The sequence below is a fragment of the Neofelis nebulosa genome, chromosome 6 (genome assembly GCF_028018385.1).
Source record: "Neofelis nebulosa isolate mNeoNeb1 chromosome 6, mNeoNeb1.pri, whole genome shotgun sequence".
Classification (NCBI taxonomy): Eukaryota; Metazoa; Chordata; class Mammalia; order Carnivora; family Felidae; genus Neofelis; species Neofelis nebulosa.
This window is the reverse complement of record NC_080787.1, coordinates 154,142,678-154,162,965: the sequence shown is the minus strand read 5'-3', so window position 1 is coordinate 154,162,965 and position 20,288 is coordinate 154,142,678. Positions and strand designations below refer to the sequence as shown.

Below are 20,288 nucleotides of genomic sequence, written 5' to 3'. Positions count from 1 at the left end.
TCTTGTGGTTGAATGGGGGGAGACACAGAATTCATGCTGCAAACGAATAATGGAGCTTTGAGCTGATGTTCAGTGTCCAGAGGAGGGTGACTCACTGGAGTTGGAAAAGGCTTTGCCTGAGTGGCTACTTTTGAGTGTGGCTCTGACACGTGAACTTACTCATGAACACTATTCTGGGTGGTGGGATTTCAGCAGTAAACAAAAGACAAGAATCCCAGCCGTGGAGGGGCTTACACTCTAACGGGCCGGGGTGGATAGGGGGGTCATAGCACATCGAACAACCCCCTGGAGCACTAGAGGATGACGCCTGTCTGGAGAAAAACAAGCTGGGAAGGGACAGGTGTGGGGGCAGGTGGGAATAAGGAGAAAGAGGGGAGGCTGGAGACTGGAGCCACTGCCTCCGGTGACCTTGCCAGGGATGCACAGGGCAGCCAGCTGCGGCTAGAGCCAGCTGCACCCGAGCTCCTCCCCACTGCAGGCCTGAGTGTGTGTGTGTGTGTGTGTGTGTGTGTGTGTGTGTGTGTGTTCTAGCTGTTCCAAGGTTTGGGCCCATCAGCCCTGACTCCTAAAGGTTTCTGCGGGAAAGTCACCAGGCCAGAGAGGCCCCAGGTCAGCCCCAGGTGTTGATCCATGGTGACCTTCAACCTTCCCGACCTCACTCCAGCCCCTCCCACGGCCCGGGTCTGCCTTTGTCTCCGAGAACAATCTCAGCGCTTCCTCGGGGCCAGCCGCCCTCGGGGCCCCACGACTGCAATTTTCGTGCCCACGGCAGTGGGGCCTGTGCCCAGTACCCCGCATAACTCACCGGCCTTGGCCCGCCCCTCCCGCGCAGACTGTCCCTCTGGGGGTCCCCGCTGTCTGCGCAGCGCCTGCTGTCCAGGCCGTGAGTCCCGGGAGTGGGGGACTCGGAGCCCTGGCAAGTGGGGTTCGGCTCGCGCCCAGCGGCGGGAGTGCGCCGGCTCCAGGGGCTTCTCCGAGGCCGCGCTCTCACCCTCCGCGCCCGGGACGACCCCCGGTGGTGCTGCAAGCCCCCGAAACTGCAGCCCTGGGAAGAGGCAATCCGTGACTGCAACCCGGGATGGAGCGCTCACTGAACAACGCGACCCTGGGTCGGTACCACTTCGGTCTGCTGCGACCCCCGGGCGCACAACCCTGGGGCGCACAACGCCGGAAGCCCAGAGCCGCGCCCTCCCCTCTAGCTCGCAGTGGGGACCAAGCGGGGGCTGGGCGGGGCGGAGCGGGAATAGGACGGGAGGGCAGGTAGGGGCCCGGGTAAGGTAGGGAGGGGAGGAGTGGAGGAGTGGAAGAGGACGAGGAGGGGATAGGATGGGGGCGGAGCGCGGCGGGGAGAGGCCGAAAGAGGAGGGGAGAGTTAGGGGCGGGGCCGGGATGGCTTGGGAGGGGCGGAGCGGAAAGGGGAGGGGAGGGGGAGAGGGCGGGGCCGAGGCGGGGGGCAGGGCAGGGTAGCGAGAGGGCGGGGTCGAGGGGGTTGAAGAGAAGCGGGCCAGGGAGGGGAGGGGCCGGTCCGGGAGGGGAGAAGACGGCGGGGGAAGGGGGCAGGCCGGGGCCGGGAAGGGCGGGATGGGACCCCGGAGGGATGGGGAGAGGACGGGGCGGGGCCGGGATGAGAGGGGCCGAGGCGGGGGCAGGGCAGTGTAGTGAGAGGACAGGGTCAAGGGGGCGAAGAGAGGCGGGCCAAGGAGAGGAGGGGCCAGGGAGAGGAGGGGCGGGGCCGGTAGGGGAGAACCGAGGGGCGGGCCTGGAGAGGTAAGGGCTGAGAGGGGCCGGGAAGGGTGGGGTGGGACCCCGGAGGGATGGGGAGGGGACGGGGGAGGGATAGAGCGGGGTCGGAAGTGGGGACGGGGCGGGTCAGGGAGGGGAGGGGAGAGGACGCGTGCAGGGGCGGGAGGGGCGGGGCGGGGAGGGAAGGGGAGAGGACGCGTGCAGGGGCGGGAGGGACGGAAGCCCCCGCCCACCGCAGCCAGGACGCGCCGCCTCCGCTCGCCCCCAACCGCCGCCCGCGGGGCTGGCTCCATTCAGACCGCGAAAAGCGGCGGCCGCGTTCACGCCGCTGCACCAGGATCCTGACCTGGACCCCGACCCCGACCCCGACCCGGACCCCGACCCCCGCGCAATCCCAGACCCCGACCCGGAACCATGAGCCCAACCCGGACTGAGACCGCGACCCCCGCAGGTGAGCGCGTCCGTCCCCGCCCCCCGTGACCCCGCCCACGGCCGAGCCGCTGGGGGACACGGGCACCCGGCCGCGGACTGTCACCTCGCCGCCGCCGTCGCTCGGAGTTCGCGCCCCGAAGTCAAGCTGAGGACTCGGGACCCTCCCGCGGGCCCACGGTCGTCCCTTCGGTGGCTTCTGACTTAGAGGTGGGGTTGGGGTCCCAGCTCTGCGGCGCCTTCGTCCCCTACCCTGCCTCTCCCTCCGACCCTCTACCCCACCCCCCCCCGCCTCTTACCCTCCCCACCGTCCCCGCTTGCCTCGTGGACCCCGAGGCAGGTGCAGGGACACCCGGGCTGCGCGGCCCCTTTAGTCTCCGCGCCGCGCGCTCGACCCCCGCGTGGCCTGTATTTGGGTTTTCCGGGCTTGTTTGAAGACAGCTGGGCTCAAAGGTGCCTGAACAGACGGAGGCGGCTGGCGGGGGACCCGGGTCTTCCCGCCCCCAGAAGTTTCCCTTTGCAACCTGATGTGGCTGGTGCTCCTGCGAACGGTGGAGGGGAGACGGGAGGGCTCCGTGACTTAATTCCCGCCCGAGGTTTCAGAGGGTGCAGGGGGGCTCAGGAGCCGGGTGGGGGTGTTGGTACAACACGGATTTGTCTGCCGCGGTACAGGTGCTGCCTCTGTTTAGCGAGTGGCTTGTGGGGGTGTCACGTTTGGTTCTGGGGCTCAGGATTCTTAAGAAGGTTGCACCCCAAAGAGCTTTCCGGCCCTGAATCACTTGCTTCGGTTCTGTTCGAAGCACAGCCTAAGGCTCAGACTGCACACTCTGAGCTTGACGGGAAGTTTGCTTTCCGATTCCAAAACGAATGGAAGGAATGTCCGCTCTCCGTGGGCAGGACCGCAGGCCTGGAGCGCGTCAGGCGACACCTGACACCTGCTGATTAGTGTGGTTGTCACCACAAAGGTGCTGTGGCCACCTGGCCTTAGCTCTTGCCGCATCTTGTATGTAGAACATGGGCTGTGACCGTGGGCACCCAGCCCAGGGGCAGGTGACCGGGGCGGCAAGGCGGGCCTGTGCTGCCAGTGGCCCTTCCAGCCTTTCCCCCGCACCTCCCCCAGCCCCGCGAGCCTGCGTCCGCACACTGCGGCCTGCACGTGTGGGTTCGGGGCGCCCTGGCCGGGAGGCTGGTGTGTGTAGCCATCACGACCACAGCACCGACGTTCTAGTGAGCACGGCCGACTCTGCCGGCACCGGCCCGGTGCCGTAGGGGTGTCGGCTCCTTAATTCCGGCCTGTGCTCCTCCAGCTGCCTGCGGGACCCGGGGCTCTCACCGTCCCGCTGATGGCACCTGGCCGGCACCCCCCCGGGGGAGCCCCCCTCCTCTGGGAGCTCTGGAGGCACCGTGGGCGGAGGGGTTGGGTGAGGGCTGGCCCCCAGGACACGGCCCCCACTCCTGGGCACGGCTACAATGCTGACAAGAAGCCCAGTGGTCCCCGAGGGGGTCGTTCCCTGAGTTCCGTCCGCGGTACCCAGGGCGCCAGATCCTGCCCTTGGGGCCAGGCGAGCACGACCCCAACGGTAACCGCGGGAGGTGTGCCCCCGCCTCGCCCGCGGGAAGGAGGCCGACTGTCTGCTTCCAGGAGCCGGGCCCTGCCCGCCCTGTGCCTGCTGCGTGGCTCGGGGCCACCTGGGGACGCGCGCCGCTCTCGTGGGTCCCCCTCACCTGCCTTCGTGGCTGGGACTGACGTGGGGCCCCCGGAAGAGGCTGGGGGGGGGGCGGTGAGGGAGGCACTATTGACCCTGAAGCGAGGTCTTGGCACACGTGTCTGTGGAGCATATGCCACGTGAGTGAGTCAGGCTGCTGGCAGGACGCACAGGTGTGTGCAGAGGGGAGGCGGGGCCGTGGGCACCTGCCCGAGGAGCCTGGGTCACGCTCTGAAGAGACCCACGCACACCCGCGTCCGGCTCTGTGCTGATGGGGCAGAGCCTGCCTGGGATTCTCTCTCTCTCCCTCCCTGCCCCTGCCCTGCCCACACACTCTCCCTCTGTCCCTGCTCCTGCCCTGCGCGCTCTCTCTCTCTCTCTCTCAAAATAAATAAAATAAACATTAAAAAACATCAGAAACAAATAGTCTGGCCCACACATATAGGTACAAGCCAAACAGTACCTGAGACCCTTCGGGGGTCCTACCTGTGGGAGGAACCCCACTCTCAGGGGCCGTTCCCCTCCCCCACCCACCCTGGGCACGGGAGGGTCACTGCCTTGGGGGACTCAAGTGCCCCCAGGGTGGCACTCAAGTGTGCTTTTGTAAGGGAGTCTGGATGCAGAGTCCTGGTGCCCGCCCTCCGGCAGAGGGTGTGACCCGACACCAGGCACCCCCCTCGGCAGAATCTGGGCCCCGGGCTGGACGGAAGCGGCACCCACGCCCACCGCCGCTCTGTCACCTGACCGAGGGGACGTATTCTAGAGTTTTCCCGTCAGGCATTGCCCCACACGGTCTAGGGGCCTTGAAGGCGGCTCACCCCTCCCGGCCGCAGCCCAGGGCCCCAAGGCCGGCCCGCCCCCTGCAGCCGCCCAGCTCCGGCACTTTCCCTCCTCCCCGTGACTGTGCCCCGGGCTCGGGCCAGGTGACCCCCAGTGAGAGGTGCGCCCCATACTCTCCCAGGCCCTCCCCACCAGCTCCCACACGCACCGTCACAGACTGCCCTCTCTGAGCTCTGAGGGTTCGCTGGCACCGCTCTTCCTTTGAGTTCCTGGAGGAAGAGGATGCGTGTGCGTCGTCTCTGGACCCGAGTCCAGGCTTTCAGGTGGCTTCTGTGCCACCTGAAGATGTCCCCGGAAGATGCCCAGTGCTGGGAGAAACCAGGCACCCAGGGGAGCTCTGGTCCAGAGGCCCCTGAGAATGCAGGACCCGGCCTGGGGGTCAGGGCTGGGAGGTCCCCGGCCTGACCAAGGGGCACCTGGCACCGTGGAGGGGGGGTGTGGGGGCAGGGCGGAAGCACAGGGCAGCCCACTTTGCTTCCAGCCTCGCTGACCCATGTGTTCCTGGGCAATTCCCTTACCCTTTGGGCTGTGGTTTCCTCCAAATGTAAAATGGACACAATACCGGCCTTTTTGTGTTATGGGGTTGTGTATGTGAGAGATTTGGGAGAGTTAAAGCATAAATATAAAATACACTTGAATAAAATGTGAGGTTCAGTGTCAGGTGTTGGCCAGGCTCCTGGGCGGTTAAACCATAGCTGAGAGGGGAGAGGGGTTCAAGGGCTGCTAGTCTGGGGGAGCTAACTCCCCAAGGCCACCCGCTAGTGACAGGGGTGGGGACACGGTCACCTGTGCAGCACAGACATGCCTTAGGAGTGTCCCGACGGAACACCAGCAGCTGAGGACCCCTGTTTAGCATGACTGCACAGCACCGTGCCTGACGAAGGGAACAGGGGACACAGGGAGGCCAAAACCCTTTTCATTTCGCCCTCCGACAAAACGGGTTTGCTTGCCTCTTTAGTTCGGACTGATCTGCACCCGAATTCAGCTTCCTAAGAGGTCACAGAAAGCTCCGGGTCGTCACAAAGAGCAGCTCTTCTGGTGGCTGTGGACAGAATCTCATCATGAAGGTTCAGATGGCATTTACTTTACTCCAAACAAGTGCTCAGTCCACGGAACCTCCAGAGACGCTTTCGCCTCTAGACCCCATGCTTTGCGCGTGGCAAAGACCCGTGAGCCTTGTCAGACGTTCTGTACACAGACTGTGACTGTGTCTCGATTCCCAGTTCTTGGAACTTCCACCACCGGGACCAAGTGAAAGCCTCGGAGTTGGTCCAGAAAAGCTGAGCAACCTCGTAAAACAACATAAATTAGGAAGGAACCTCGTGTGGTCTACTCTGACATTTCCATTTGACGCTGGACATAGTCAAGTGTAACGTGAAATGTGTTGGTTCATTGCAGTTGACAGGCTGGGAGAAGGGGGAGAGCATGTGTGACGACCGTGACCTTGAGCTCTGAGGCAGGGGGGCCTGTGTCATGACTGTGACCTTAACTTCAGAGGCAGGAGGGCCTGTGTCACGACCGTGACTTTGACTTCAGAGGCAGGGGATCATGTGTGACAACAGTGACCCTGACTTCAGAGGCAGGGGTGCCTGTATGACGACCGTGACCTTGAGCTCTGAGGCAGGGGAGCCTGTGTGACGACCATGACCTTGAGCTCTGAGGCAGGGGAGCCTGTGTGACGACCGTGACCTTGAGCTCTGAGGCAGAGGCACCTGTGTAATGACTGTGAACTTGACCTCAGAGGGAGGGGATCATGTGTGATGACTGTGACCTTGAGCTCTGAGGCAGGGGAGCCTGTGTGATGACCGTGACCTTGACTTCAGAGGCAGGGGATCATGTGTGACGACTGTGACCTTGACTTCAGAGGCAGGGGAGCCTGTGTGACGACTGTGACCTTGAGCTCTGAGGCAGGGGAGCCTGTGTAACGACCGTGACCTTGAGCTCTGAGGCAGGGGCGCCTGTGTGACAACCGTGACCTTGACTTCAGAGGCAGGGGAGCCTGTGTGACGAACGTGACCTTGAGCTCTGAGGCAGGGGATCATGTGTGACAACGGTGACCTTGAGCTCTGAGGCAGGGGCCCCTGTGTGATGACTGTGACCTTGACTTCAGAGGCAGGGGAGATTGTGTGACGACCGTGACCTTGACTCCAGAGGCAGGGGAGCCTGTGTGACAACCGTGACCTTGACTTCAGAGGCAGGGGATCATGTGTGACGACAGTGACCTTGACTTCAGAGGCAGTGGAGCCTGTGTGACGAACGTGACCTTGACTTCAGAGGCAGGGGCGCCGCTCTGGGGCCGGCAGGGAGGCCAGAGAGCAAACAGGCCAGCCCTTGGAGGGGCTCAAAGGCCACGGTAACTTTCAAGGCTCTGGCTTCTCCTTTGAGGGAGGTGGAAGCCATTTTTGTACTGGGGGGCAGGAATGTGGGGATCTGCCCCCTGTTTAGCAAGATTTTGGAGGCTGCGGTGTTGAGTATGGGGGCGAGTCTGGAGGGGGGGGACTTTGGGAGCCATTGCCACAGTCCGGGCTGGAGGTGAGAGAGGTGTGAGCAGGTGGTGGAGGCGGGAATGCGGTCAGATAGGTGGGGGCGTGTCTGGGAGGGAGAGCCGTCGGGGTTGGCTACCACCCAGACTTGGGGGAGATGACGGAAGAGGGGGTCCCAAGGTTTCTGTCCTGAGCAGACGCCAAGGGCGGAACGTCGTTGCTGGGGGGGGGGGGGGGGGGAGCTGTTTTTGTTCCTCAGTGACCGGCAGCGCCTGGCAGCTCAGCAGGGACCCTCGGCAGCTGTCCTCTGAATAAATGAAGGAGTGGCCCCGCCAAGTGTCGGAGTGGCCAGGGGGGGGCTCGCTGGCCAGGGCTGCCCGGCGGGCCTGTGTGCACTTTCCAGGCTCCGTGGGCTCCTCCCACGTCCTCTAGTGGCGGAGTCCTGCTTTCGCAGATTCCACGGCCCAGGGCCCAGTCTACACGCGATTCTCCCCTGCCTGCAAGGTGTTCTGGGGCCCTGGGGGAGGCGGGGGTCTGGCCTGGTGCGGGCGGGAAGGCTTTCACAGCAACAGTAAAGCACGTTAAAAGCCGGTCTGCTTTGGCCATCGCCTGGCACGGTGACGGGGACCGTGCTGAAGATGGGACCCCAGACCCTGGTGACCCTGAGTCACCAGGTTCCCCGCGAGGGCATGACCTCTGAGAAGGCAGCTGGCAGCCAGGCCTCTGAGGGGTGGAAGCCAGCTGGAGACAGACACACAGACAAGTGGGTCACACGCTGTTCGGGTAACTGACGTGTCTCCGGCACGTAAGGCAGGCACTCCTGTTGCTGCGGTAACCGGTGGGGGGAGCTCGGGGCCCAGAGGCTCCGTCTGCCCGTGTGTCTGTCTGTCCACACAGCCCTCCCAGGCCTCCTGCCCTCCTCTCCACGTCACAGCCAACCTTTAACTCCTGTTAGTAGCTGTGGCCGCGTTCAGGGTCAGCGTTTGTGCGCAAGGAGGAGGCGGACGGGGGAGAATTCTAAGAATGCACCGTCAGCTCCTGGGGAGTCTGGGCCCAGAGAGCCCGAAAGGCTGGCTGGGCCTCTGCCAGGCGGCCCGCCTCCCCCACCTGCCCTTCCAGCACTCTTTCCTCCCCAGCCCTGGGGCTCGAGTGTCAGGGCTGGACTGGGGTGACCCCAGGGCACCTCTGCTGCCCCACCAGGTGCCCCCCCAGGAGTGAGGAGCAGCCTTCGGTGAGGGGGGTGGGGGCCAGCCTGTGAGCCTCCCGCTCTTATCTCGTGTTCCTGGCAGTGACGATGGCCTGGCCCTAGCTTGCCACCTGTCCAGGGTGAGGGGGCCCTTGGTGTGACTCCAGCCAGCTCCCCTGAGGGGCCCCGAAGTGAGGGAACCCTGCTGTCCTGTGGGGGGGGCAGGTTCGGGCACACACCAAACACTGTGCTCCTAACCTCAGTGGCCCCCAGTTCTGGGTTTCCTGGGTGGGAGGGCCCAGAGGATGACAAGGAACTTGTCATAGTCTACAGGGACTCCCCCCCCGAGAAATGGAGGGGTGGGGTGGAACAAGGAAGATGTCTTGCTTCACCCCCTTAAATGATGGGACTTCACACGGGCCTCTAGGAGTCCAGGAGCCTTGGTCTTGGGTGCAGCTATGAGTGGGGGAGGGAGCTTTAGGAAGATGCAGGGGGGGTGATGGGGCAGGGGGCAGGGAAGGACGGGGACAGATGGGAGGGGACAGGGAAGGACGGGGGGGGGGCACAGATGGGAGGGGACAGGGAAGGATGGAGGGGAGGAGGGATAGATGGCAGGGCCCAGGGAAGGATGGAGGGCAGATGGGAGAGGGCCAGGGAAGGACGGGGGGACAGATGGGGAGGGGACAGGGAAGGACATGGGGGGACAGATGGGAGGGGCCAGGGAAGGACAGAGGGGGGGAGGGATAGATGGGAGGGCCCAGGGAAGGATGGGGGGCAGATGGGGAGGGGGCCAGGGAAGGACGGGGGCGGGGCTCCTGTGTGATCAGGGCAAGTCTGGGGGCAGGATTGGGGTGATTGGGGGTGGGAGGCCTGGGACCCCACGGAGCACCCTAATGGCCAGGAGGCCTCTCTCATAATTGTTGCACATTTTACTCTACTCATCGCAAGTGCTGTTTATTTATTTATTTATTTTTTAATTTTTTTTTTAATGTTTATTTATTTTTGAGACAGAGAGAGACACAGCATGAATGGGGGAGGGGCAGAGAGAGAGGGAGACACAGAATCGGAAGCAGGCTCCAGGCTCTGAGCCGTCAGCACAGAGCCCGACCCGGGGCTCGAACTCGCGGACCGCGAGATCGTGACCTGAGCTGAAGTCGGACGCTCAACCGACTGAGCCACCCGGGCGCCCCGCAAGTGCTGTTTAAAGCCACCCACGACTAGGCCCCACCGGGACACGTGCTGGGAGCGTGGGGTGTTCTGGGAAGGTCAGGGGCACCTCAGGGTCCGGGGCTTTGTGTGGGCAGCAGACCCACGGGAGGCCCTGGACGGGCCGTCCGCCCGGAGGCAGGCGCGGCAAAGAGGACCGGGCCATCGCGCGTCTCCAGCGGCTCCTTCCTTCCTCGCCATCCGCTATCCCCGAGCCCTCCCGGGCCACCCGAGTCCAATCCGTGGGCTTCACCCCCTGCCCTCCCGCCCCCCACCCCCCTGCCACGGCCTGCCTGAACAGTGACGCCCACCGCCATGTCCCTGAGGCCCGCTCCCCCCTCAGACAGGGAGGGGGCGGTCTGACCTCCGGGCGCCCCCCTCAGCCTCCGTGTGTGGCCCTGTGCCTGGACAGGGTTCTGTTGTCTCTACAAGAGTCTGCGTGGCCGTGACCCAAAGGGCAAGGCAACCTTGAGCTGAGGGCCACCGCTTACCAGGGGGATGACGGGGTCGCTGAGGAGCTGGACCGGGGGGCTGTTTGCCCGGGGACGGCCGGGACGCCCCATCGCTACAGTTGTCTTGCTGGACGGGGGCAGGGGTGGCGATCTGTTTGTGGGGGAGCCCCACCGATGCCCGGGGCTGCCCGGCACCGCCGTCCCCGCTCACTGTCCTGCTGTGACTTTACTCCCGTTGGCCCTTTCACAGGTAGTCACAGGTGTTTTCACACTCACGACGCACAAGCACATGGCACGCACCAGCCCCACCCAGACGGGGAAGTGGCCTCCTCTCCTGCACGCCCGCCCCCGTGTTCCCCATGCTCCTCATGCTCCCGACGCGCTCCTCCGGCCCCAGCGAGTGTGACCCGCCACGTTCCTGTCTGCACGTGACGCCTGAGCAGAACTTCCATCGCGGCTGGGCGTCCCCTGCCCTCGCGCTTCCCCTGAGGTTCAGGGCCGAGCTGGGGAGACCCCGGCTCTGGGAGCCTTGAAACTAAAGCGTGGTGTTGTGACCAATGAGTTGTTGGCCCTGCAGGCGGGGAGGGCCTCCTCCCGTCTCCCAGGAGAGAGGAGGGCCTGGGAGCAAGTGCCCGGCCCTTCAGGGCCTGCTCCCGCCTGGTGGCGCTCCCCGCGCTAGGCTCCCGGTGTGGCCCGTGTTGGAGCCTGACGGCCCGAGCCAGCCCCTTGCAGCTGACGGGTCCCTTGTGGCCCCGGGCCTGCGTCCCAGACGTGCCTCTGTCAGGTCACTTCAGTTCAGCGGGGTGGGTTGAACACTCGCTCACTGTGCTTCATTTCCCGGAAGAAAACTCTCACAGGAGAATTTACGCAAAAGGCGTGGGTCGTTGAGAAATGATTTACGTCACAGTCTTTGTGTCACCTCTTTTCTGACAGATACGTGACCGCTGAAAGGCAGTGTCCCGTGAGTGGGCAGGTGGTCCAGGACCCCTGTCCCCAGCTGGCACATTCCAGGGGGTGACCCAGGCAGCCTGGCGGTTTTCCCGTGTGCCCCCGGGGCCGGGCAGGGAGCGGCAGGCAGGGCCCCGGGGAGGCTGTGAGCTGCCAGCCGGGCCTGCCCTGTGCCGTCTCCTGGAAGGACACAATGGCACAAGCCTGGGCACGCGGGCCATGGTGTCTGGTGCTCGGTGAGGTCCCTCCCCAGGGCCAGAGGGTCCCGTGCTCCTGTGGGTGTGACATTCACAGCCCGAGTCCTGCCGCGTGGATCCCCCACCCGCCTCTGGCTCCTGAGGTCCCCGGGCCCCCTTCCTTCCCTCTACTGTCACCATCGTGTCCCCGTACAGTTGTGCCCCGAGGCGCGCTGTGACTTTGTGTGGCTCGGGGCCCGTGGGTGGACGGTGGAGCCCAGGGGCCCGTGTCCCCTGCAGGATGGGGGGGCAGTGCTTGCTACTTGTCACGGGAGGAGCGCGTGAAATCACGCAGGGGTCTGTCCAAGACTGCGCGGCGTCCCCGAAGCACATGGCCCAGGAACCTGCACAGAGGTCGGGGGAGGGGGAGGGGCGAGGCAGCAGGCATGTCCGTGGAAAGAAGGGCCCGCTCCGGCCACACCGGCCTCCCACGCGCCCGGCTGCTGGGCTGCAGGTTTTAATTGAGGTCAAGAGTCCTGACCAGGCAGCAAGCAAAACACAGCCCTGTGTGGTCACGCGGAGCCTCCCAGCTGCCTTTTCCTTTCCTTGGCCGGCTCTTCCCTGCCCTTTCGGGGACCAGGAGCCCCCGCCCACCCTGCCCCCACGCCCTGCAGATGTCCTGTGCTTTCCAAAGTGCTGACCTCCCCGTTCCAGAGTTGTTAACCACGAGTACCTTCCACGTGGTTCCAGAAAGGTCTCGGCAGCTCTGGGCCCTAGCAGTGCGGTAGCCGGGGCTCTGGACAAGCCTCTTTGCTTTCTGTGTCTCTGTTTCCCTACTCATAAAATGAGCAAGCGAGGCCGTCCCGGGCCCACAGGAGCTGTGAGGACCCCCACGGGGGCAGGGTGACGCTCTGCGGGTGACACAGAGCACGGGCGAGCCGGGCGGTGGGGCACAGGTGAGGGGTGGCCAGCCCCTAACTCAGCGGTGTGACCTCTGACTAACTCAGTGCTCAGCCCTCACGTGGCTCGTCATGACCATAAGCAAACCAGCCCAGTAAGGGGCCCGGGGAGGCGTGGGAAAGGGCAGCCGGTGTGGCCAGGCGTGCAGGGTGCCGGCAGCCCAGGGTCCTCCGCCACCGAGGCCGTGCATTCCCCCCGCGTGTGCCCGCGACGTGCCTGCCGGGAGGGGTCACGGCCGTGGCGGCGCGTGCACTCCTGCCCCCTGTCGAGTGATCGGTGGGTCTGCTGGGACTTGAGAACCTGTTATGTACGTTGATGCTTTACTGGGCTATGACTTGAATACCAGAAAATGCATTCGTTTGAAGCGAACGACGTAACGCGTGTCACTAGATCCCAGAGCTGTGCCACCGCCACCACCTAGGCGTGCGGCGTCCCCATCACACGGGAGGGAGACCGCGTGCCCGTGTGCGGAGCTCCCGCCCAGGCGGCCGCAGGCCTACTGGCCGCTCCGTGGGTGCTGCCTGTTCGCGGAGCCCCACAGAGTTCGGCCTCTGGGCAGCAGAGTATGCTTGACGCCCACATACCAGCACCCCGTTCCCTGGCATCGCTGAACGGTGTTCCCGCTCCGCTTGTGAAGCACCTACTGGATGGACTCACCTTTCCGGAGCTTTGTTTTCAGAACATGGTCAGCGGACCCCCCTTGTGCCAGAGGACGGAAGCCAGTCTCCAGCACGAGGAGACCTGGGCAGAGACCAACGCCGAGTGCGGCCTGCGAGGGGCCCGCAGGGCTGCCAGGAGGGAGGGTCCAGGGTGGAGGGGAGCTGCCTCCTCCCCTGCGCTCCCCGCACCCCTCCCCCCCCACCCCCCCACCATGCGAGTGTCCAGGAGACAGTTAAGTGTTTAGAAGCGGGTTTATTTGGGGGACTTGCCACACGTGTTTTCCAAAGGAGGACAGCGGGGGGGACAGTGGGAGGGGGCTGAGGGCCCAGCAGCGTATCCAGGAAATGACCTCCCACGCCTTGATGACGTCACGCAGCCTCCACTGGGAGCCGTGGGAGGCAGGTGGGCGGGGGCGGGGGCTTTCCATCTCGGTGAGAACCCCGTAGTCACGTCTATCGGCAGGGACACGGGGCTGCTTTTCCTCTTCTTTTTTTTCCTCACTAGGGGTGTTTAAAGCGCATCTGCCAAATGTCCCGTAAAACGTGGCCAGCCCCTCACAACAGGCGGGGGCACCGGCACCCTCATTGTACGGGGGAGGAAGCTGAGGCCCGGTGCGCCACGGCTCTGGGCGCCCGCTGCGCGGGATGCAGACACGGGCTCTCAGCCCTTCCCCCTCCCCTCCCCCCTCCCCCCCCCCCCCCCCCCCCCGCCGCCGCCTCCGCGTCCCCGGCCTGCTCCTGCCCGGGCCGTGTGCGCACGCGTGCACGTGTGAGCTTTGCGGAGTCCTGTCGTGCGCCCCGACGCTCCTGGAAAGGAGCGGCTCCAGCGTCCTTCGTCGCCACGCGGCCCTCGTGACCGTGAGGCAGGGGGTCGCAGGCCACCGGAAGGCAGTGAATATCATGAAATCCACCGTCTGTTCACGGGGCTATTGGCCTTTTAAACGTTGTCAAATTGCGGGGCGCCCGGTGGCTCAGTCGGCTGAGTGTCTGACTTCGGCTCAGCTCACGATCTCACGGTTCCTGGGTTCGAGCCCCGAGTCGGGCTCTGTGCTGACAGGTCGCAGCCTGGAGCCTGCTTCCGATTCTGTCTCCCTCTCTGTGCCCCTCCCTCCCTCGTGTCCGGTCTCACTCTGTCTCTCGAAAATAAATAAACATTAAAAAGATTTTTTAATTAAAATTGTTAACTTGCCCCCTGAAAGGACATACGTGTGTCCGATGATGAATAGCTTTGCATCCGCTCTGGAGAGAGCTCGGGCAGCGGCCGCTCAGATTCGCACGGAGCCCCCAGGGCCCCAGCCTGGGCGGAGGGGCCCAGACCACCAGCACCTATAGGGCGAGGGCAGATGGGGCAGCAGGAACCGCGTTGCTGGGACCCCTGGCCGCCCCAGTAACAGCAGCGCCTCCTGCTGGCCGAGCCTGCAGAGCAAGGGCACCTGGAGACTTTGATCCCAGCCTGAGCCCAGCCGGGTCTTCCCACAAGGGCAGGGTTTACAGGCAGCGGCTTCCCCGCCCTCACCTGTAACAGGTGTCACTCACCTTGGGGCAGGCGACCCTGGGCCAGGAGCCGGCACAGAACACCAGCGTCTGCTGCTAAAGGGGACGAGTGGGATCTGTTTAGGGACCAGTGATCATTCCCCTCCGCAGGAGGGGGCCACAGGGGACCTGGGCATGCGCCCTATCCCCCAACCCCGATCCCCGAGGTGCCTTTCTGGGCTCGGGGGGCTCGGCGGGCTCTGCACTCTCTCTCCCTCCGGCTCCTCCAGGAACCTGCGCAGTGATCCTCCTCCTGGCTTTCGTGTTGTCGTGGGCTTTTACAAGACATCTCTTCTGGTCCCTGGAAAGGAGGGGGCCGTGCTGGCTGGGGCCTCAGGGAGCTGTGAGGTGGTCCCTGGGGGAGGGGAGGCAGCTGGAGGCCGCGGAGGGGAGGGCGGGCCCTCCTGACACTGTTTATTTGCATTCCAATCTACCTGCACAGCTATTTATGAGCCTGGACCTTGTCCCGGCCCAGCCACCGGCTGGATTTCTGGCCCCGCTCGGCTTCCACTCATTTCCCAGCCAGGAGTTAGCAAGGTGCCCGGTCCCCAGAAAACCTGAATCCGGGTGAGTCTGGGCTGTTACGTTCCCCACCCGTGGCCAGGTGGCTGGGGAGGGCCCCACAGGTGGCGGTGACACCTGGTTGGCTCCCAGGCGCTCGGAAGCTCAGCCCCTCCCCGGCCGGCCGCGCCCCTGACCAGTCCTTCCCCGCAGGAGGCCGTGGAGGGGGCCGGGTCCTCCTGAGAGCCTGCGTGCAGCCACCAGAGCCCCTAAGACGGCGGGATGACCGCAGAACCCAGGGACGTCCTGGTGCTGCTGCCCACGCGGGAGCAGCTGCGGCTGGTTGTGGGGGTGAGCGAGGAGGAAGGGGTGACTGCGGGGGCGAGTGCGGGGGAGGGTAGGGGGTGGGGCGACCGCGGGGGCGACCGCGGGGGTGAGCAGGGGTGGGGTGATCGTGGAGGTGGGCAGAGACACTGCCACAGGTCCCATCTCCCAACAAAGGGATGCTGTGGACCAGAAGTGGTATTCTGTGGCACATTCCATCCAAACGCCAAAGCTTCGCGGCGTTTGAAACACGCGCACAGTTCAGGCGTCTCCTCGGTTTCGGTCGAGTCCTCTGGGCCCTTCTCCCCTTTGATTCTCCACCGGCCACTTTCAGCTCCTGGGGTGGCCCCGGCTTCCATAGAAATCTCTGAGGCCCCGACTGGCCTCGTCTTCAGGGCGATGACGCTCCTGAGCCCTTCTTCCTCGAAGTCCACACCCTCCCCCAGGGACCCCCGCCACTCGGCGAGGCCCGCTGTCCACCTGCCCCCGGGGAGTCCCGGGGAGGCGCCGCGGGGCTGCCTGCCTCCCCTCTGAGCGCCAGTCCCCCCCGGGCCGCGGCTCGCCTCTACCCACCCCCTACTCGGGCCCCTTCCCCGAGGTAGGCTGGTTACACAGCCCGACGGTTCAGCAGTTTGTTCCCAACGCCCACGCGCGGCTGGTAGCACTTGTGGACGGTGTGGCCCACGGAGGCCCCGAACCCTGACCTGGTGCCACCCGCCAGCCGGGGGCGCCCCGAGACCACGGGACTTCCGTCTCAAATACAAAGACGCGCTGGGGCATCTCTGGGGGCTGCCGTCGAACAAAGGCGCGAGTTCAGAAGTGCTTGTTACAGAGCTGGTGGCTCTTCCACAGACCCCATCAGAGGGTCCGGTCGTTTAAGAGCCAGACGGATAACCAGGAGGCTACCTCCTTCCGGAGGACCCACACGGCCCTGTGCAGTCATGGCCCCCTCACCAAGCTGTCCCTGCCCGGGCCACCGGTCACCCCAGGGAGGGCGGTCCCCAGGGGGTGGTTTTCGTGGCATCCCGCGGTCACAGAAGTGTCAGCCACCGTCTGGTCTCCCCGCAGACTCACTCCTGCTCTGTCCTCCCTCCCTGGCGAGGCCCCGTCCCTCAGTGGGAGAATCAGGAGATCAGGGTCCGGATTCCACGGGGCTTCTCGAGGCGACAAGAGGCGGGGCGGGCCAGGGGTGCCGGTCTCCGTCGCTGCGCATCAGCCGTTGGGGTCGTGGGGACAGTCGTGGAGCAAACATGAGTGGGGGCTCGCTGGGCGGACAGAGGGGTGGGCCCGTCGCGGTGCCACGCTGGCGCCTTGGAGCCTCCCGGGCTCTGACGCGCGCTGCTCTCTCGGCCCTCGCTGGTGGGTCGTTAGCAGGACAGGTCAGGTCCGGTTGGGGAATGGTGGTCCTCTCCAGTTTTTACCAACTAGGTGAAAAGTGAGGTGATAAGTTCCCCTAGTCGAGGCGGCCTCTGGTGTCCAGGTTACTGTCACCCTCTGCCCTCAGCTGCCTCCGCCCCTCCCCGTTCTGTACTAGAAGCCCCCACGCGGAGCACCCGCGGGGGGCTTACGCACACCGTGCCACTTAACCCTTGAGCGGAGGGTCCCTGGTGGACACAGCCAGCATGTCCTTCCTGGGGACACCGAGGGACATCGGAGCAGGAACGTCCGTCCCCTTTGTCCGTCCCCTTTCGCGTTCCGGGCGGGTTGAGAGGGGCAGGAAAACCCCTGGAAAGCTAGCCAGCCCCAGAGAGGGGGTTTGCGTTTTGAGGGGAAGTGTGTCCATGAAAATGTGGCACCAGCACCAGGTGGGACTGGCTGGCGGAGAGGGGCTGTACCTCCGAGGACTGGTCGGGGTCGGGGGTGGGGGGGTGGAATGCTCTTACAGGCAGGACAGCTGGCTGGCTGGCGATGGCGTAGTTCAAGTCCCCCGGGAATTACCTGCTCAGGGACACGCTTCCCTGTTTAAGTCAATGCCAATTGGCGTTAACGACAGAATCTCTCCAAGCCTCGGTTTACCCGTCTGGTGGGGAGAAGCTGGAGCTGATCAGAAGGTCTTCCGGGGGTCCCTGCCTCCTTCGAGACGCCTCAGGCCCCAGGAGGGGCAGTAGGAGGACTTGGGTGGGGAGAGGCGGGCGGGGCGGGCCTGGGCTGTGGCCCCGACACACGGAACCCGGACCGCGGCTTTCACCTGTTTCCTCGGCTTCGCTGTAGGGTTTTAGCAGGAGGAGGAGCGAGCGAAGAGTGAAACCCGCCGGCTGAGGCCTCAAGTCTCAGCCGGCGACGGGGTGACCGAGGCCGTCCGCGCAGCTAGGCACCCACACCCCGCCAGCTTACTTTCAGGGTGTGCCCACCGCGTGAGCCGTGGGGGCGGCCCCGTGTGTGGCCCCCACCTGTCTGTCTGAACATCCAGGTGTTAGAAGGTTACGGCCGCGTTGCCGCCACGGCAGAGCTCAGTCCACGTCTGCTGCCACACGACGTGGATGAGGACGAAACCAGCGGCACGGCAACTCACCGCGAAAAAGTGGAGACTCGTCATCTGACTTGAGACGGCGTAGAGACACTTCCAGAAACCACAGAGGCTGCGCGAGCCCGCGGGCGCCGTGCTGCGCACACGGGCCCGCCCCGCTCCGGCCCGCACCGTCCGTACGAGGACGTGTCCTCTCCCTCCGAGGGCCGTGAGCCTGGGCTGCCCGCCTCGAACCAGGATTTTCCACCCAGAGGACACCAGAGACGCGGCTTGGCCACGAGGGCACGTAGAGCGTGTGGCGCCTCCCTCCAGCCCGGGAAGCGCGGGGGACGCAGGAGCGGCCGGAAGCCGAGACGCGAGGGGGGTCCAGGCCCCGGGCAGCGCTGTCAGCTGCTCCAGCACCGGCCCTTTCCGGGGTCCGGGGTCCAATCAACAGAGTGGAAAGAAGTTGGAAATGCGAACTTGCTGGATGTCTGATGTTAAGACGGCTCCGTTTCCAGGTGAAACGAAGTGTCATTTGGATAACCCAGCTTGGACGACAGATGTTACCGGAGAGAGGCGGCCCTTACCTGCGTAGACAGAAGGAGGCCCCGTGTAGGCAGGAATCGAGGTGGCTCCCCACCCCGAGAGTGGGAGCTGGGGGGCGGGGCGGTGCTCCCTGAGGCAGGTGGGGCTTCTGCCTCGGGGCCCTCTGGGGAGGCAGAGGCGGGAAGGCCGCTGCGGGAGGCAGGGCGCCGGGGCCCTGAAGACACAAGGCTCAGACCTCACAGCCCGGCCTGCCGAGACTGAGACTGAGACCTCGGGGCTCACCGGGCAGGGCCAGGGACCCTGGAAACCCCCTTAGCCCCTCTGGGTCCCAAGAAGCCAGTCCCCAGGCGCGACGGGTGCGCCCGTTTCCGGGGTGCCCACACCCCAGGCTCGCTTTCAGGAGTGGCCCGGGTGAGGTTGGTCGCGGGGAGGAGAAAGGCCGAGGATGGCCTGGGGCGCGCGGAGAATCCCACACCCGTCCTTGGACAGCCCCCCGCACCGGCCCGGACCCGGAGAGCAGGCTTCTGCCCTGCTGGGCGCGGGGGGACCTAGTCTTCAGCTCGGGCGGTCCCCGAGGGCCCTGGGTGGCAAGCCGCGGTGGTCCTCATGCTCCCACTGGACGCCCACCCCTTTCAGGGGCCCTGAGCCTCCACCCGCGTCTTGCAGGTGCGGGCCACCTGTCGTGAGCTCTTCCAGCGGGTGTGCGATGTGACCAGCATCAAAGAAGCCCACTTCTTTGGCCTCAGCGTGGTCAGAGGTAAGTCAGCCTTGCCCGGCCCCACCCAGGGGACCCGCCGCCCGGGGCACCAGCCTCTTCTGGGAAGGCTGGGGAGCTGGGGGGTCCTCAGGGCCACGGGGACACGAGTGTTCTCATGTGCACCCAGGTCATCTGGGCGAGTGCACGCGGCTCTGAGCACACTCACATGTGTACACACTCAGGCTCGCACACTCACAAGTATACAAGGCACGCACACACATACACAAACACACACACTCATACACACTTAAATACACACCGTGCATGCTCACATACTCAGTGCAGACTCACACACATATACTCACGTGCACACTCCACACATTTGCATACATATGCACACACATACACACGTGCACACCACACACATACTCACGCATGTGTACATGTTTCACATACACATGTACGCATGCACACGTACATATACTCGCACATGTGCACACACTCCATGTACATGTGTACACACTCACATTCACACACGTGCACAACTCCGTGCACATGCACACACACATACTCACGCATGTGCCCACACACATATACTCACACACATGCACACTGTATGCACACGCACATACACTCACACACGTGCACACACGCACTTGGCCTTCTCTGGGAGAGAGGGGCGAGCAGAATCCTGGTCTACTCTTGGTTCTTTCTGGAGAAAACAGTGCACAGAACCCCGGGCTAGGTCTGTTCCTCGGATTCTGCTGTCCGGGAGCCGATTGTGTCCGGGGTTCTGGAAACACTTGTCCAGGAGCAGAGCCCTGGGTCCAGAAGAAACCCTTCCTGGAGCTCTAATGGATGAAAGCCAAGAGTGGGGTGTGCTGGCAGAAGGAGGTGGGGAGCCACCCGGCCTTGTCTTCTGCCCTGGGGTTGCCTCCGCGACCTCCCGGCTCCTGGTTTCTGCAGCCCCCCGGGCTCTGTGGAGGGTCTGGGGGAGAGCAGGAGAGCCGGAGGGACTGCGCACGCGCGTGGGAGACAGTGCCGCGCGCAGGGCTCCGGAGGGCGTGGCCTCAGGTGGAGGGTGCCTGGTCACCTGTGTGCCCGAGGGAGGAAGTGGATGGTGCCACCTGCAGGCAGCTTTCGTGGCTCGGGGGGGGGGGGCCTCATCTCTAACCGGGGGCTTCAGGGTTATCCGTATAGAGCACCGTTTCCCCAAGATGTGCGGATGAACGGGGGGTGGGGGGAGAAAGAAGGTGTCCATTCCGACACGGCCAGCCCTCTGCCTGAGCTCTCGGGGCCTCTGCCCCCAGCCACAAGCGGGAAGTGGGCATCCCTACTCAGTGTGCAGGTGGGGGGAGGGAAGTGAGTGAGCCAGAAGGGGACACAGGGCACTGAGGACCCCAGCCCCTCCCACAGCACCGAGTGGCAGACACGATCCTGCCCCAGCCCC

The 20,288-nt window shown here is 64.7% G+C and overlaps 1 protein-coding gene across 6 annotated transcripts in view; it reads left to right on the top strand.

Annotated features, from left to right (window-relative positions):
* The first annotated feature begins 1,920 nt into the window (after positions 1-1,920).
* The window catches only part of FRMD1 (FERM domain containing 1), a 29,519-nt gene continuing 11,151 nt past the window's right edge, over positions 1,921-20,288 (top strand). For 2 of the 6 annotated variants that reach the window (XM_058735925.1, XM_058735924.1), the window contains exon 1: positions 18,905-19,732. In XM_058735925.1, coding sequence (XP_058591908.1) covers positions 19,231-19,732 — 502 coding nt within the window. In that variant the 5' untranslated portion in view covers positions 18,905-19,230. The other 4 variants (XM_058735926.1, XM_058735927.1, XM_058735929.1 and 1 more) reach the window with 4 other exon arrangements.